Source organism: Panthera leo, chromosome D3 (genome assembly GCF_018350215.1).
Source record: "Panthera leo isolate Ple1 chromosome D3, P.leo_Ple1_pat1.1, whole genome shotgun sequence".
In the NCBI taxonomy this organism is placed as follows: Eukaryota; Metazoa; Chordata; class Mammalia; order Carnivora; family Felidae; genus Panthera; species Panthera leo.
Window position 1 is genome coordinate 32,147,072 of NC_056690.1, and position 15,386 is coordinate 32,162,457.

The following is a 15,386-nucleotide window of genomic DNA, read 5'->3' on the forward strand; positions in this document are numbered from 1 at the left end:
AATTTATAATAGCAAAATCTCAATAATCTAAATGCCTCACATGGTGCAGCCATTAACATGACATATACATACATTAATTATAATTGAAACAAGAGCATATTAATTTTTAAAAGTTAAAAATAGTATGTACAGTTTAATCCTGTATGTGTGAAACAATTTAATATACATATGTATAGGTGCACAGAAAACAGTCTAGTTAGTAAGATTATAGACTTATTGTCTTCCTTATAATTCTGTATTTTCTACTTTTTTTAATGAGCATATATTACTTTTGGAATGAGAAAAGTTGTTTGGAAAGACTAAAAATGTTTGTGATTAAAATTATACAAAGAAAACTCTTAAAGACTTACTCAGAGACAGAGCACACTTTCATTTTACACAGAACGAGACCTGCTTTTAGGACGGAAAAAACAAAATGAAGGTATGAACTTACTCATCATCCTGGAAGCTAAGGTGTAACTTCTCTCTTGATTCAGCTTCACTCTGGCTACTGGGAGATGACTCCGATGGAACTGAAAACCTCCTTTCTGCTAAATAAGATGCCTGGATATCAGAATACCTATATGCACACAAAATGTTTTTGTTAATAATTAAATTATGCACATTTAAAATTCACCATGACATAGGGCTATATGACTATAACCAACTGAGGGGGGATGAAAACAAATAGGGCCTCTGGTGTTCAAAATCATCATCTCATATAAAAAGCTCTGAATATCTGTGCATCAACAATGAGGTCTGTCTGTACTAAACAAAAGAGTCACCGAAATCTTAAAGCTTAAAGTTTTTAGAGAGTTAACTCAACCCCTTCATTCCAAAGGTAAAGACAATGCTTCTTTCCAAATGTTTAAGGAAAGTAGTTAAGATATTTAAGTATGGGCAAACTTTACACATCCTATAAGATGGATGAACTGTACACAGCACATATGGAGATACAACTCAAATTACCAGCTACCAGTAAGGCTGAACTAATATAAACCCAAAACACTATGAACAGAAAAATGGATTAGTAGACCAAAAGGTCCCTGGTGCTCAGTTCCAAATCCACCCATCCACTAGTGATGAACACAATGGTCTAGGGAAACATACAATAAATTTTTTATAACAATTATATATATATGAATATATATAATAGATATAAACACATGTGATATATTTATGTATATATAGTATACATAAAGCAAAAGCTCAAGCATGGCTGAGACATTTTTACAGAAGTATCAATATATTACAGGTGTTTTAAACCTTAACAAAAAATCGTCTTTTCAAACAATTCTTACCTGTTATCAGTCATGGATCTATTTCTAGCAAGTGTTGAAACAGCAACAGGTAAGCCAAGATTTGAAGAAAGAGTGACATTTTCCAAAATCTCACTATTACCAAGTAATGAATTGGTTAAAAAGCTTGGAAAGGACTCTTCAGCTATACCTCGAAAATCTTCCATCTCACTGCAATAATAAAAGATTTTTATAAATCAAATACTACTATAAAACTTTTTGAAATGACTAAAAGTCTCATAAATCTTAGAAAGCTGATAAATCTTAAGGGAAAAAATCATTTGTTTGGAACACCACGAAGAGATATGATTAGCAAGCATTTGGAGGTAAAGTAATTCTCAGAGTACTTTGCTACTTCCTAGCTGAGACTATAAATGTCAAACTATCTTTTTATAATTAACATAGTAACAAAATACAACACAGCTTAATTTACTCATATTTGCTATAACAAGGAGTATCAATTGCCACACTTATTTAGTAAAGAAGCAAAGAAGACACACCCTGCAGGAGCATACAGATGATTTCAGGAGTACTTACATGTCTACTGGTTAAGTATCGATTCTAACATGGAACAGAAAAAAATTGAACCAGAAAAATCTAGCCCCTGATTTCAGAGATTATTATCAAGGATGAGGAAATGTTAGTTTAAAAAGGGAGTCCATTCAAATAAAAATATGTTAAATAAAGTATACCTCGCACATGGACAAGGCAAAAATGGTGAAAGTGGTCTACAAAGGACTAACTCGAAAACACTAGCACAGAATCTGTACTACTGAGAGCCTTCAACCAACATTGGCCACTGGTTCTACTTGACCCTGATCACAGTACTCAGGAGATTTAATCTCAAAAATGGTTCAGAGTATTTATCATGTAAGGGGTGCAGGAATTCAGTAAAAAATTAAATCAGGAAAGCCTCAATAAACGAGAGTACTAGCCCTATACCTTGAAGAATTAGCAGAACTTTTATAGGCAAAGTATGAGATGAGGGGGCTTTTAAAGATGACAAACAATAGCAATGGGTAAAGAGAATTAAGATTTATTGCATACCTACTACCTTAACTCATTTATCCCATTTTATGAATGAAGAAAACACAATGAGTCTAAATTAGCTAAATTTACCCAAGGTTGCACAATTAGTAAAATTCAAACCCAGGTCTGACTCCAAATTCCACTCTAAGTGTATGTTGGCAATAGCCAAGTGCTCCAATGTGTTTTGGGAATGGGTGTACAAAAGAACATGGTGAATGAAACCATGGAGTCAGACTCTGAAAGCCTTAAATGGTGTATTAGGAAGTATGGTATGTATTCTGCAGCCCAGGGAAGGACTGATCCTGGCAGCCTATGGCAGAGGAAGGCAGAGGGCTTAATGCCTGGAAGGATATTCAAAGAGCTACCACAACTGGTGAGATAGAAGATAACGATGGACTGTGCTGGGGCCAATGACAAACACATTAAAGTATAGCTTTTAGGTGATATGGGCTAACTTAACTACTCTATAAAGTAGAAAACATTCATAACTCATTAGAGAGGTATAAAATTTATCTGACTGTGAAATATCCATGCTCCTGTTGGAAGCTCACCTCTCCACCACCTGCACTTGATCCCACCCCTATCACCAATGCAGCGACAACCACTCCAGCAACTGGCCCGCCTCCTAAACATCATCAAATATTCTGTTGATTCCCACCAGCATGCTGTTAGATCCCCATCTTTTAAAAAACCTCCTCCTAAACATCATCAAATATTCTCTGTCAGTTCCCACCAGCATGTTAGTTCCCCATCTTTTAAAAAACCTTTCCCCTACCTCATACCTGATTGTCCCCCTGCAGCTGCCACCACTTGCATCTGCACTCCCTTTACCACATACTCCTCCAAAAGGAATCATTACTGGCATCCGATTTCACCCTTGCCATTTCCTAAACCCGCTGCAAACTGGCTCACCCCATCAAAACGCTTGTCAACATCACCACCGAGCTCCAATAATCCCATGGTCAATTTTCAGTCCCGTCTTCTTTGACCTGCCAATATGGGATTGTACTCCTTCCTCATAGAAATACTTTCTTCACTGGCTTCCAAGACATAGCTGTCTGGGCTCTCCAACCTAACCAGCTGCTTTTCCTTCTCCTTGGCTGATTCCTCCTTATCTCCTGGACTTCCACACAGTGAAGTCTCCAGGGCTTGCTCCTAGATATCTTCCACCTACCCAACCTCTCTGGGTGATTGCCCTCAGTTTCAAAGTTTTAAATACAATATGAAATTTATATCTCCAGCCGGGCCTCTCCCCTGAACCTCAGATACGCAACTACCTACTGTCTAGTCTTAAAGGCACCTACATCTGAATCTTGATTCCATCTCATTGCAGCCCCCTCAAGAAGGCCTGCTCTGAGGCTTCCCCAGAAAGAAAATTACAACTCCATTCTCCTGTTGCTCAAATCAGAAATCTTAGGGATTACTAACCACTGCCCCCAACACACACACACCCCACCTTAAATGCAATCCCTAAGCAAAAATCCCTAACCAGAACCTATCATTTCTCACTACTCCCACTGCCACCACCTTGGTCAGGCCACCACCACCTCCTGCCCAGATAATACAAAAGCCTTCCAACTATCTCCACACCTCCACTCTTCCTCCCCTGGTCTATTCCCCACACACTAAAATTATCCATATAAAATAAGTCAAATTCTGTTACTCCTTAACTCAAACCCTCCACTGGTTTCCCAACTCATTCAGACTAAAAATCAATATTTATAATGGCTAACAAGGGGCTGAATAATCTTATCTCATCTCCTACCACTCTTCTCCCTTGCTCACTCCATCCTCACCATCCTAACCTTCCTGCTGTCCCAACAATTCACCAGGGCTCCAGCCTCAGGGCCTGTGCCCTGGCTCTAACCTCCACCCAGCACAATGAAACCCTAGATGGCCTCACATTTTGCTCCTTTACTTCTTTCAAGTCTTTGGGTAAAAGTCCACTTACCTTACCTGGTCTTCCTCACCAATCTTCCTCATCAATGCCAATTGTCTTGCCCTCCTTTCTTTTTTCTGTGGTGCTGACCACCATCCAGCATGCTATATAATTTACCTGTTTAACTGTTTTTTCTCCGTATTAGAATGTAAGCTCCATGAGGGCAAGGACTTGGCCTACTTTACCACTGAATTTCTATCTAAAGCAGTGCCTTGCCTAGAGTAGATCCTGAATAAAGTTGTTGAATGAACGAATGTCTTCATACTATGTCAATTCATAGCAAATTTATCACCAACTATTATATAAGCACCATTCTCACAGATCATGCCCGAGTATTCTCCTTTCTTCAGTATTTCTATTTTCTTTTCTTGATTTCTATACACATGTGCAAAACCATCCCATATTAGTACTTTCTGCCACCACCTTCTCACCTCCTCTTCACAGCCAAGTGTCTTAGAAGAATCCAAATTACAACTTCTGTATGTCACTTGACATCTTTCTCTGTTTCTTACATGGTAGGGATACCCAGAATTCCGATCTCAGAGCTTAGGTTATGCAATGTACATCTTAGACCCTTAGGTAGGGAACTCAAACTCAAATGCTTTTAGGCACAAATACTATCAGACAATAGGACTCCAAGTGGAGGTCAACTAGAAGTTACAGACCCCACTTGAACACATTTCAATTCGGTAAGAAACACCGCTGCCAAATAAAACACATCCACTGGTGGAGCCCATTCCTGAGGGCAAAACAGGTCTATATCTTTCTACATGTTTCTATGTCTGCTATCACCACTCTCCTCTACTGAAAAGGCTCCCAACCAGTCTCCACACTTCTATTCTTACCACCCTACAGCTAAGTCTCCACATGGCAACCAAAGGGACCATTAAATACAAACCAGGTACCACACCCCTATCGAAATTTTCAGGGAGCCACCCCACCCTCCAGTCCTGAGGCTCACTCACCACATACTGGTGTCTCTGTTGCTATAACACCCAAGCTCATCCCTGCCTTGGGGCCTAGAATACTCCACTAGATCTTTGCACAAGCTAGCTCCTTCCTAACATTCACCTTAATTTAAATGTCCCATTGTAAGAGAAGTGATCCCTCATCATTAATCAAGTGTAGCCCCACAGTCTCTCACAACTGTTTTAACTTCTTCCAGCACTCATCACTATTTTTGTATTTTTCTTCCCCCACTAAAAATATTTTTCCCTGAGAGCATGAACCTTGCCTATCCGTCCATCACTCTTACCTAACACCTATAATAATGCCTAGCACATATTTATGAATGAATGACTGATAACATCTTTGATTTTAGGATATCAGTTTCTTAGGGACACGTCAATCTCATTCACCCATATATACTCAGTAACTTATACAGAGTTAGGAATATGAACTGGAACAAAAAATGAGTTGAAAGAAATAATCTATAACCCCTAGCTATCTAGCTGACATACAGTGTCTACTCTATTACCAGATAATGCACCAACTACTTTATATACATTTCTCTAATCCCTGCATCAAATCTGCAACATAGTCATTATTCCTACTACTGAAAAAACTGAAGCCAAGAAAGGGAATTATGAGAATTTTCCAGGCCACAAAGCACAAGTAGGATCAGAGGATTCACAGCCAGGCAAGTCTGCCCCAGAGTAATCTTTTCCTCTGCACTAATGCCATCTTCCTCATTTTGAAATCACCTTCAGCCCAGACCTCTCTATCCTGAGCTCTAAACTCCTATTTCCAAATAGCTCTTTGACATCTACTTTACCCCTAACTGGCTCTTAAGTGCTGCAAAGTTAACAAATATAAAACCAAACTCATTACCTTTCCTCCACCCACTCTTCCTATTATCTTTAATTTTACCTATATTATCCCTATTCTTGTTCTCTCAATTAGTTATAAAACTCCAGTGCTTCTAACTCCAAATAGATTTCTAACTCCAAATAGATCTCTGGAGCTAAGATCCACTTCTATATTCCCAACATCTGCCACCTATCATCTTTTAATCTAAACTATTGCACAAGACTTCCAAGTAGCCTTCCCACATCCAACCTTGTAATCACTGTTATTCATTCATTTACACATATGTAAACCACATTAAAATATATACCAAATTCTTTGAGGATTTATCCTTATTTAGAGTCAAATCCAACAAAATTCAGATACTAAGCAAAGATCATTCATGCAACAATCATTATCAAATGCAAACAATGAAACACCCTCTACTTATCACTGGGAATGCAAAAATGAAGCTGCTCCCCTCAGGGAGCTGACAGTTCCTATCAATTATGATCAACTATGATCCCTATTAATTATGACAGTGTTAAGTGCTGGGATACAGCTTTGCTATGGGAGCAGTGGTAATACAAGCCAGGGGAAGATTCCTTGAGATGTAATCTAATATCTAGTCTCTCATTTCCAGAAAGGATTACACCTGTTCTAAACCATCCATGGATATACTACACACCTAAATTTTCCCAGAAGGAAAAATTCCCTAAATTCCCTCTATATTGCATTACCCACCCCTCTTCCATCACCTAAAAGTGAACACAACATAACACTACTTTTCCTTTTACTATATCTTAACTATGTAGCTATCTTTGGGATTTCTCTTGCTATTTCCTTAAAGCAGGAATTTCACATTTGAGTATCACATTTCAGTTTACTAATATTTAATGGCTTTAATTACATTTCTGGGTACATAAAAATTCATTTACGTAAATCATTAATTGGAAGTCTACACGTATAATTTAAACATTCAAAACCATATGCTGTCAAGCTTCCCTAACATTCATCATTTTTTCTTGGTGTTCTAAGAAACAATCTGTAATCAGGTATGCATTTAATATATTACTTTTCAAAGCTTACCGTAAACTTTGATCACAAAACTGAAATTCGGTGAAAAAATTGATTTTTGGAACAGTAAAAACTCCAGTCGAATGACCTCAAAATGGTAACAGCAAACGGAGATACTTTCATAAAAACAGCTGTCCTCCAAACGACTGCCTTGAAAAGGACCTCATGTTTTACTAAACAGACTCTGAAATTAAGAGACATCAAAAGTATAGGGATATTAAACACTGTCTCCTTTCATGTTTTTTTTTTTCTTCATACAGAAATCAGATCAAGGAATGTAGGAAAGGTACTGGGAGTAAATGTGAACGCGGCCTAGCAGAAACCAAAACAAAATGTGAAAAATCGGGTGACACTGGCGGACACCTCTACATTTACTTAACAACATTACTTCGTGGGTCAGTCTTGGATGAAAAGGAGAAACAGAGTCGCCGGTCACGACACACACGAAGCAAACACCTCCAGTCAAGGGCACTTTCCAACAAGAAACTCCAGAGCAAAGCGCATTGGTCCCTGGAAGTCACCATGTGGAAGGTGGGGAACACAAAAATGTGATCCCCAAAATCAAAACCCGTTTCTTTCAAGGCAAATCTCTCGGAGGCGCCCAATTAAACTCACTGAGCAGAATTCGGCGTGGCGGCGGGGCTGAATGCAAAGGGGCCGACGGAACATGACCGCCGGGCTCCAGCCAGCGCCCCGTAGTCCCGGGCCCGGAGCCTGAGCCCCGCGCCCTACCCCGGCCCAACCGACACTGCCCTATCAGTTCGGCAACCAAAATGCCTGCCGAAGGTGGATTCATCTGCCCCCTGCCAAACCACAGTCAAGACACAGTGGACCCCTCCTCACCAAGCCCGCGACTCCAGGGTCGGGAGCCGAGAGTTGGCCGGAAAGGTCCAGAGGGAGGGGACGTCCCGGTGGCACTGCAAATGCGCCTGCGCATATCCCCCCGCACCCAAGGCCGCCCGGACTGGCCGTACAGCGCGCCCTCAGGTTTACGTCCGTTCGCGGCACGAGCCACGGGGCGGGGACTCAGAGCCGGCCTTGGATTGGACGGCGAGAAGGGACGGGGCGAGCAAGAGGCCGGTGATTGGGCGAGTACAACTAGTCCCTGAATTTGAAGCGAGGATGCCGCGCGCCGCAGGTCCGGAGGAGTGGAGTGTTGCGAAAGGCTCACCGCCCCGCGAAAGTCCTTCCCGCTATAGCTGAAGCGAAAGCAACGCGATGAAAGTCTTGGCCAACTTGGAGGGAAAAAAAAGCTTACCGTATGGAGTCTGGGACCCCAAAACACCATCACCTTACACTCAAAGCAGTATTTCTGGTGAACAAATTAGCTAATACTATCTTGAGTTCAGTACTGTTGTCACTTTTGGTCTTTACAAGATCAGATGCAGATCTTTTCTATCACTGCTTGGCAGACGCTGAAATGTGTCGTGATTTGCCTTATGTTATACACTGCAATAAAGCTTCATTACGAAATCATGTCTCAGGATCCAAGCTTCACGATAGTTCGCTACATCTAATCGCCTCTCTGTGACGGAGTAAGGATGGTCCGGGGTGGAAAGAGGGGAGATAAAATTCCTCCCTAATTCCCACGTTTTCCCGTTCTCCTTAGGGCCACACTGACTTCTGCTTAGCCCACTGCTTTAACTACTACTTTACTGAACCCATAGAGATAATTCGATTTCATGCCTTTCACTTTCCTTTACCTCAAAATTTCTTCCATAGTCTGAGAAAGAGTCCTGCTTTTCCAAAGCTAACTCTTTAACTTCATTCATGCAACAGTTACTGAATGTTTAAGATGCACCGGCACACTTGGGAGTAGAGAATGAAAAACACAAAATTGAGTTTAACAACCCTTACTCCTAATTTTAGCCTGTTCGGGAATGACATGTTTCTTTGATCACTTTACTTTTCTACGTCCTTTAAAATACTGCTCAACTAACATTCCCGTATACCTTCTCTACTGGTTCTTTTCTACCTTTAGAAATCTGCCCCTCTCCACCCAAAACCAACTCACCTGTTGCTGGATTGTTTTATCACCTTAAGACCATTCTGTCTCTCCCACCTTTAAACTGCCTCCACTTTCACACCTTAATGTCATTTATCCCATACTTATTTTATCAGAACTAGCCTCCTGTCAAACTCAATTGATGTCTCTGCAATTCTCCTGGCATTTTTCTTGAAACCTTCAAGCCTTGGCATTTGCAAACTGTAATTACTACTCCTATTCTACCCTTGTCCACACTCAATGAACAAAGATAAGTGGAGGAAATTTTCTGAATCCTGAAAAATAAACCTATTAGCTTTAGAGCTGAAAGGATGCTACTTGAGTGTGTAATGAGCCATCCTTGTTTCACAAAGTAGCTGAACTGTCTACACCATGATCACATAACTGGAGGTGAACTGCTGGAATGTATGTCTATTCATTTACCCTACACCCCTTGTACCCAACTCCATAAATGTCCTTTTCCTCCATAAAAATCAAGCGATCAAGCTCTCCCAACACCCAGCAACCTAGTGGGACTCTAGTGACAAGGATCTATAATCCAAAGTATCTGCAAGCAAGAGAGAGAACACAGACTTATGCCAGATAACCTAAATCTCAATCCTAGCTCTCACTTCCTAGCTGTGCAGCCTTGGGCAAATAGCTCTAATCTGCCTATTTCTTCACCTGTAAAATGGGGATAATTAGAGCACTTCCCTCAGAGGTTTGTTCTAAGGATTAATAAATTCACATAAAGTATCTAGAAGAGCACTGGCACATGGAAGCACTCAAAAAACATTAGTGTTAGCCAAACTTACTTGCCAACTGAAAAGGAGGCATAAAACTCCCAGTAAATTTCAAATCTTCTTAGACATTGGGTAGAGCTTGCAGAAGTCCCGGGCTAGAGATGAATGCCTCCCAGGGAATGAGACGTGATATCTACCCAGTTAAGAAAAGGCAGTCATCTCCCATAGATCCCCTTTACCAACTGCTTTAAGTGGCAAACCTCAGCCACGGATATCTGAAGCCGCCTACAATGTTACCACAAAGTTTGATTCTAGATTAATCTCCCACCAGCTCCCCCAAATAAACCTTACATCAGACTAATATCCTGTTGCCCGAACACAGCCCTGTCATCTTTCATCTCTGGGCCATCACCTTGGAAATCCAACCCTCCTCTGCTTCAACTACCCCATCTGTTGAAATCCCACATTGCTTCCAAACCTGGCCAGCTCAAATAAATCACTTTGTGTTTCAACATTTATAATGAAACTGAATCCTCACTACCTTCTGTAAATTCTGTAAATACCTTCTCTATTTTTTACATACCCCAGTGTTTTATAGCACAGTCTCTTGCACACAGAAGATGTTCAATATTCACTAAATTGGATAATCTCACTTCATTATCCCATTCTAACCCTAAGCACCTCTACAATGATTAAAATCTCAAAGGTGTCGATTATTAATTCTGAGCTAGATTCAGTCTTAAGTGAGACCCCTTGCTTTGAACCTAAACAAGCCAACAAGTCTAAAACAAGTCCTTTAACAGAAGACCTCTGAGATTTGGAAAAGACTTTTCTTCATACGTTGGAATGCTAAAATGCTAACTTGACAGACAAAAGATTTTAATGATTAGTCACAAGGAAGTTCAAATGTTCCTTAAGTTAAAATTAATCTCTTATCAGTTCTTTATCCTTTGCAGGTTAAGAAGCATCAAATGTATGAGGCTACTCATAGGAAAGATGCCTTTGAAAATTAGGTTATAAATTATACGATTTTAACAATTATATATGTGATTGAGACACATATGAAATACTTTTCAAATTACAACCTTCTCAAGTCCTAAAGAGACTTAAATACTTGGTAATTCTTGAGAAAACTGAACAAAAGAAACATTACTAGTTCTATAGTTTTAATCATTTTACCATAATTATTGTCAAGTACTTTCTGATTTCAAATTTTAAAAGCATTAAAATAAGGTGCAATTACAGCAAAGGAAACAACCAACAAAACTAAAAGGCAACCAACAGAATGGGAAAAGATATTTGCAAATGACATATCGGACAAAGGGCTAGTATCCAAAATCTATAAAAAGCTCACCAAACTCCACACCCGAATAACAAATAACCCAGTGAAGAAATGGGCAGAAAACATGAATAGACACTTCTCTAAAGAAGACATCCGGATGGCCAACAGGCACATGAAAAGATGCTCAACGTCGCTCCTCATCGGGGAAATGCAAATCAAAACCACACTCAGATATCACCTCACGCCAGTCAGAGTGGCCAAAACGAACAAATCAGGAGACTATAGATGCTGGAGAGGATGTGGAGAAACGGGAACCCTCTTGCACTGTTGGTGGGAATGCAAATTGGTGCAGCCACTCTGGAAAACAGTGTGGAGGTTCCTCAAAAAATTAAAAATAGACCTACCCTATGACCCAGCAGTAGCACTGCTAGGAATTTACCCAAGGGATACAGGAGTACTGATGCATAGGGGCACTTGTACCCCAATGTTTATAGCAGCACTCTCAACAATAGCCAAATTATGGAAAGAGCCTAAATGTCCATCAACTGATGAATGGATAAAGAAATTGTGGTTTATATACACAATGGAGTACTACATGGTGATGAGAAAGAACGAAATATGGCCCTATGTAGCAATGTGGATGGAACTGGAGAGTGTGATGCTAGGTGAAATAAGCCATACAGAGAAAGACAGATACCATATGTTTTCACTCTTATGTGGATCCTGAGAAACTTAACAGAAACCCATGGGGGAGGGGAAGGAAAAAAAAAAAAAGAGGTTAGAGTGGGAGAGAGCCAAAGCATAAGAGACTCTTAAAAACTGAGAACAAACTGAGGGTTGATGGGGGGTGGGAGGGAGGGGAGGGTGGGTGATGGCTATTGAGGAGGGCACCTTTTGGGTGCCCTGGGAGCACTGGGTGTTGTATGGAAACCAATGTGACAATGAATTTCATATATTGAAAAAAAATAATAAAAAAAATAAAATAATGTGCAATTAGATTGGAAGTCAACATCCGTCAGTTGTAGGTGTTAGTCTACATACTAACGTCCTACCTTTTTAAATAAATGTCATGCTTACCTCCAATTTTTTGATTGTTTGGATTTTTTTTTCAACATTGTATAAGGAGATATAAGCTTTACCGTCTAACAAATAGAATATAGTTGACCCTTAAACAACTCAGGGGTTAGATGGTGCCAATGTGCCCACAGTCAAAAATCTGACTCTAACCTTGGACTACTTAATAGCCTACTGTTGACTAGAAGCTTTACCAGTAACATAAGCAGTCAATTACCACCTATTTTGTATGTTATACATGTAAAGTAAGCTAGAGAAAAAAAATGCTATTAAGAAAATCATAAGGAAGAGAAACTACATTTATAGTACCATGCTGCATTTACTGAAAAAAATCTATGTATAAGTGGATGAGTGCAGTTCAAACCCATGTTGTTCAAGGGCCAGCTGTTCATTCTGTTTTCATAAGGCAACAGATTCATATCTTTTAAAATATATTTTATTAAATAATCTACTTGGAGAATAATTACAAAAGCTTTAAACAGTAATTCCAAGTACTAAAAGGCAATTTCCTTTCAAAAAAAAAAAACCAGAGTCCATTATTATGTTTTGCTGCTTTATACACAGGAATGATTTATTTTACAAACTAGTCAGATCCAACATTAGACTGTAAATTTTAAAACATTTCTTAATATGTCTCAAAGGCAAAGTGAACTCTATGATATGCTTTCACATTAACCAGAATGACAAACCATAAGAAAATTAACACCATAACAGTTCAAGATAAAACGAATAGGCACTTTGAAAGTGAAATCAGCTACTGTAAATCTCATAGTTCACGTTACTTGTACTTATCGCATTTCATCAAAGGTTATCAACCAGTGAGGCAAATGTTCCTTTGATGCAGAAGCACAAACACATTTAGGTTCCAAACACTGTGTTCTGGTTGTAATACATGCAAGACGGACCCTAACTTAGAAAAATCTTCTGAAAGAAAATGAAGAAAAACAAAAAGCAGCCAGGAATGAAAGCATTTACAAGCACTTGAATAAGGCCTTTAAGTGTTAAATCAGTGTTTTAAACCCCTTCATTCTCAGGTAAGGGATTAAGAGGCCGAGAGAGAGATCGTCTGCGAGGGTGAGGATACTGGAGGTTGGCAGTGTCAGCATCGCAAGAGTGCTCTACCAGAGGAGGAGGAGGAGGAGGAAGGAGCTGGGCATAACTGGACCATCTCGATCCAGCCCGTGGGGAATCCAGAGGGGGAAAGAAATACCTGAAACAATGAAGACAGGAACAAAACACCAAAACAAAACAAAAACAACAGAAAAAAAAAAAAAAAAAAAAGAAAAAAAAAAACAGAAGAAAAAGAGAAAAGTAGTAAATACAAAGAGAACCAAAGAGGAGAAAACACATGCTGGAAAAAAAAAGCTTTAGTATATTCATGCCAAAACTAACAGAACATAATCGCAAAAATCAAGACCCTTACTCAAATCAAGCTTGCTTAAGCAAGTATAGAAACTTGAAAGAAAGAAATACAATCTGTTAAACTTAAAATGTTAAAAAAAATTATCAGTATGAATGTTACAAAAAAAGACATTTTATAATTTAAAACATTTTCTAATCTTTCAGAAACATATTTGATGCGATCCTGGAAATTTACAAATCTAATAAGCTTTTTATTTTAAGCAATGCTTCGTTTGTAGTAGCAGCAGGCACATGTTTTGTAGTGCATACAGGACACTGAGAACCAATCCAAATATACTTTCACAAAGTATGGCCAGCTATTGCAATATACTTCTGAAGAAATACAATCTTTGAAAACACTTAGCTGCTTTTCTGCAAAAACTTTAAATAGTACAAAATTTTGATAAGTAAAAGAGCTCAAAGAATATGTCCTATTGTTATTCTTTTGCCATTTTATAACTTACCCGTAATACTTAAGCACATTAGCAAACAAAGACTTAGAGCTTTGTCATCAAGGTCAAAGTTCTAAAGAATATGAACTAAATGAAGCAGCCAACTAAATTAAAATCCTGAGGCTTGGAATGTGGAGGTTAATGTGCATGCACAATTTCAGCAAATTTTTAACTGCTCCTCTTATAGTATGTTTCCAAATTTTGACTTGAAGGAAAACTTAAGCCATGGAATTACACCATAAAAAATATACAAGCACATATTAGAAACATTTAGCTCTTTAGTGAATATGAATTGAAAACTTACAAAGATGTTTTCATTTTACTACCATATTATAAATGAAGCAATACCATATGTTTAATTTGGCCACAAACTGTACAGTCAAATTACTTTCATTTCACTACTACTTCTCTCACTCCTTTACTAATATTTTTTAAATATTACAAAGAAATGACAGAGTTGTATTAAATAATATCACGTATAAGCCAATTCTACAAAAGGTAATAAACAGATTAGCACTCAAAACAATCTTTATGAAAAATATTTATTCAATCTTCAAATTAAAATTATAAAAATTCATCATTTTCGCTGTTTTAGAAAACAAAAGAAATAAGCCTATATTCTCCAAATGGAATAAAGTGGTATTTTCCCTCCTCCCAACTACTTACAAGGATAGTAACAATCCTTTTAATTTTAAACCCATGTTAGTTTCGGGAACATTTCAAAAAATTGTTTTGGTGACAATGTCTCAACAAAAAGCCTCTCCATTTATATTTCAAAAGTTTCAAATAGTGTCAATAAACTGGCTAGTACAAAAAAAAAATGATATACACGGTATTTTTAAAGGCCTTTTGGATTGCGTTTAGTAGTAAGCAGGCTGCTGGTGTATCTTGGGAGAGGTCAAACGGCGCTGGGGAAGGGGAAAAGGAGCTCGCTTTCCATTCCTGTGTGCATGCAACAAGCAGCAAAACAGCAAAGTTACTCCAGTTAGCTGGTACTCAGCTGTGCTTTCTGTTAAAGGACATAATACAAATGGAGAAGGGAAAATGCATCACAGATCTAACACACACGGTTATTGGCACAATAAGAATACAGATCAAAACTTCAAAGCTCTTTACAAAAGAATATACACAGTACAGGCAGCAACCAAAAATCAGATTTTTTTTTTTAAATTAACAGTAGTATCCTTTGTTTCATGAAATCATTTTTATAATCTGATCTCTTCTGTGGTAACCTGAAATTGTTTACATGCAAATACTTAAATCTCAAAATCGAACAGGACTTTTTAAATAAAAATTTAACATTATAAAAATAGTTGAAGAAATTTTAAATAGAATTCTAAGAT

At 38.5% G+C, this 15,386-nt stretch overlaps 2 protein-coding genes across 7 annotated transcripts in view; both read right to left on the bottom strand.

The window, feature by feature from the left end:
- The window catches only part of CEP192 (centrosomal protein 192), a 131,031-nt gene extending 123,012 nt beyond the window's left edge, over window positions 1-8,019 (bottom strand). For all 4 annotated transcript variants that reach the window (XM_042909424.1, XM_042909422.1, XM_042909421.1 and 1 more), the window contains exons 1-4: window positions 7,951-8,019; window positions 7,120-7,291; window positions 1,281-1,448; window positions 434-559 (exon numbers count right to left, since the gene is read on the bottom strand). In XM_042909424.1, the coding sequence (XP_042765358.1) occupies window positions 434-559; window positions 1,281-1,444 (290 nt within the window). In that variant the 5' untranslated portion in view covers window positions 1,445-1,448; window positions 7,120-7,291; window positions 7,951-8,019. The remainder of the gene's footprint in view (window positions 1-433; window positions 560-1,280; window positions 1,449-7,119; window positions 7,292-7,950) is intronic.
- A 4,591-nt stretch (window positions 8,020-12,610) lies between these two features.
- The window catches only part of SEH1L (SEH1 like nucleoporin), a 32,943-nt gene continuing 30,167 nt past the window's right edge, over window positions 12,611-15,386 (bottom strand). For 2 of the 3 annotated variants that reach the window (XM_042909428.1, XM_042909427.1), the window contains one exon: window positions 12,611-13,400. In XM_042909428.1, coding sequence (XP_042765362.1) covers window positions 13,205-13,400 — 196 coding nt within the window. In that variant the 3' untranslated portion in view covers window positions 12,611-13,204. Of the gene's footprint in view, window positions 13,401-13,494; window positions 15,053-15,386 lie in introns of those variants that run through there. The other variant, XM_042909429.1, reaches the window with a different exon arrangement.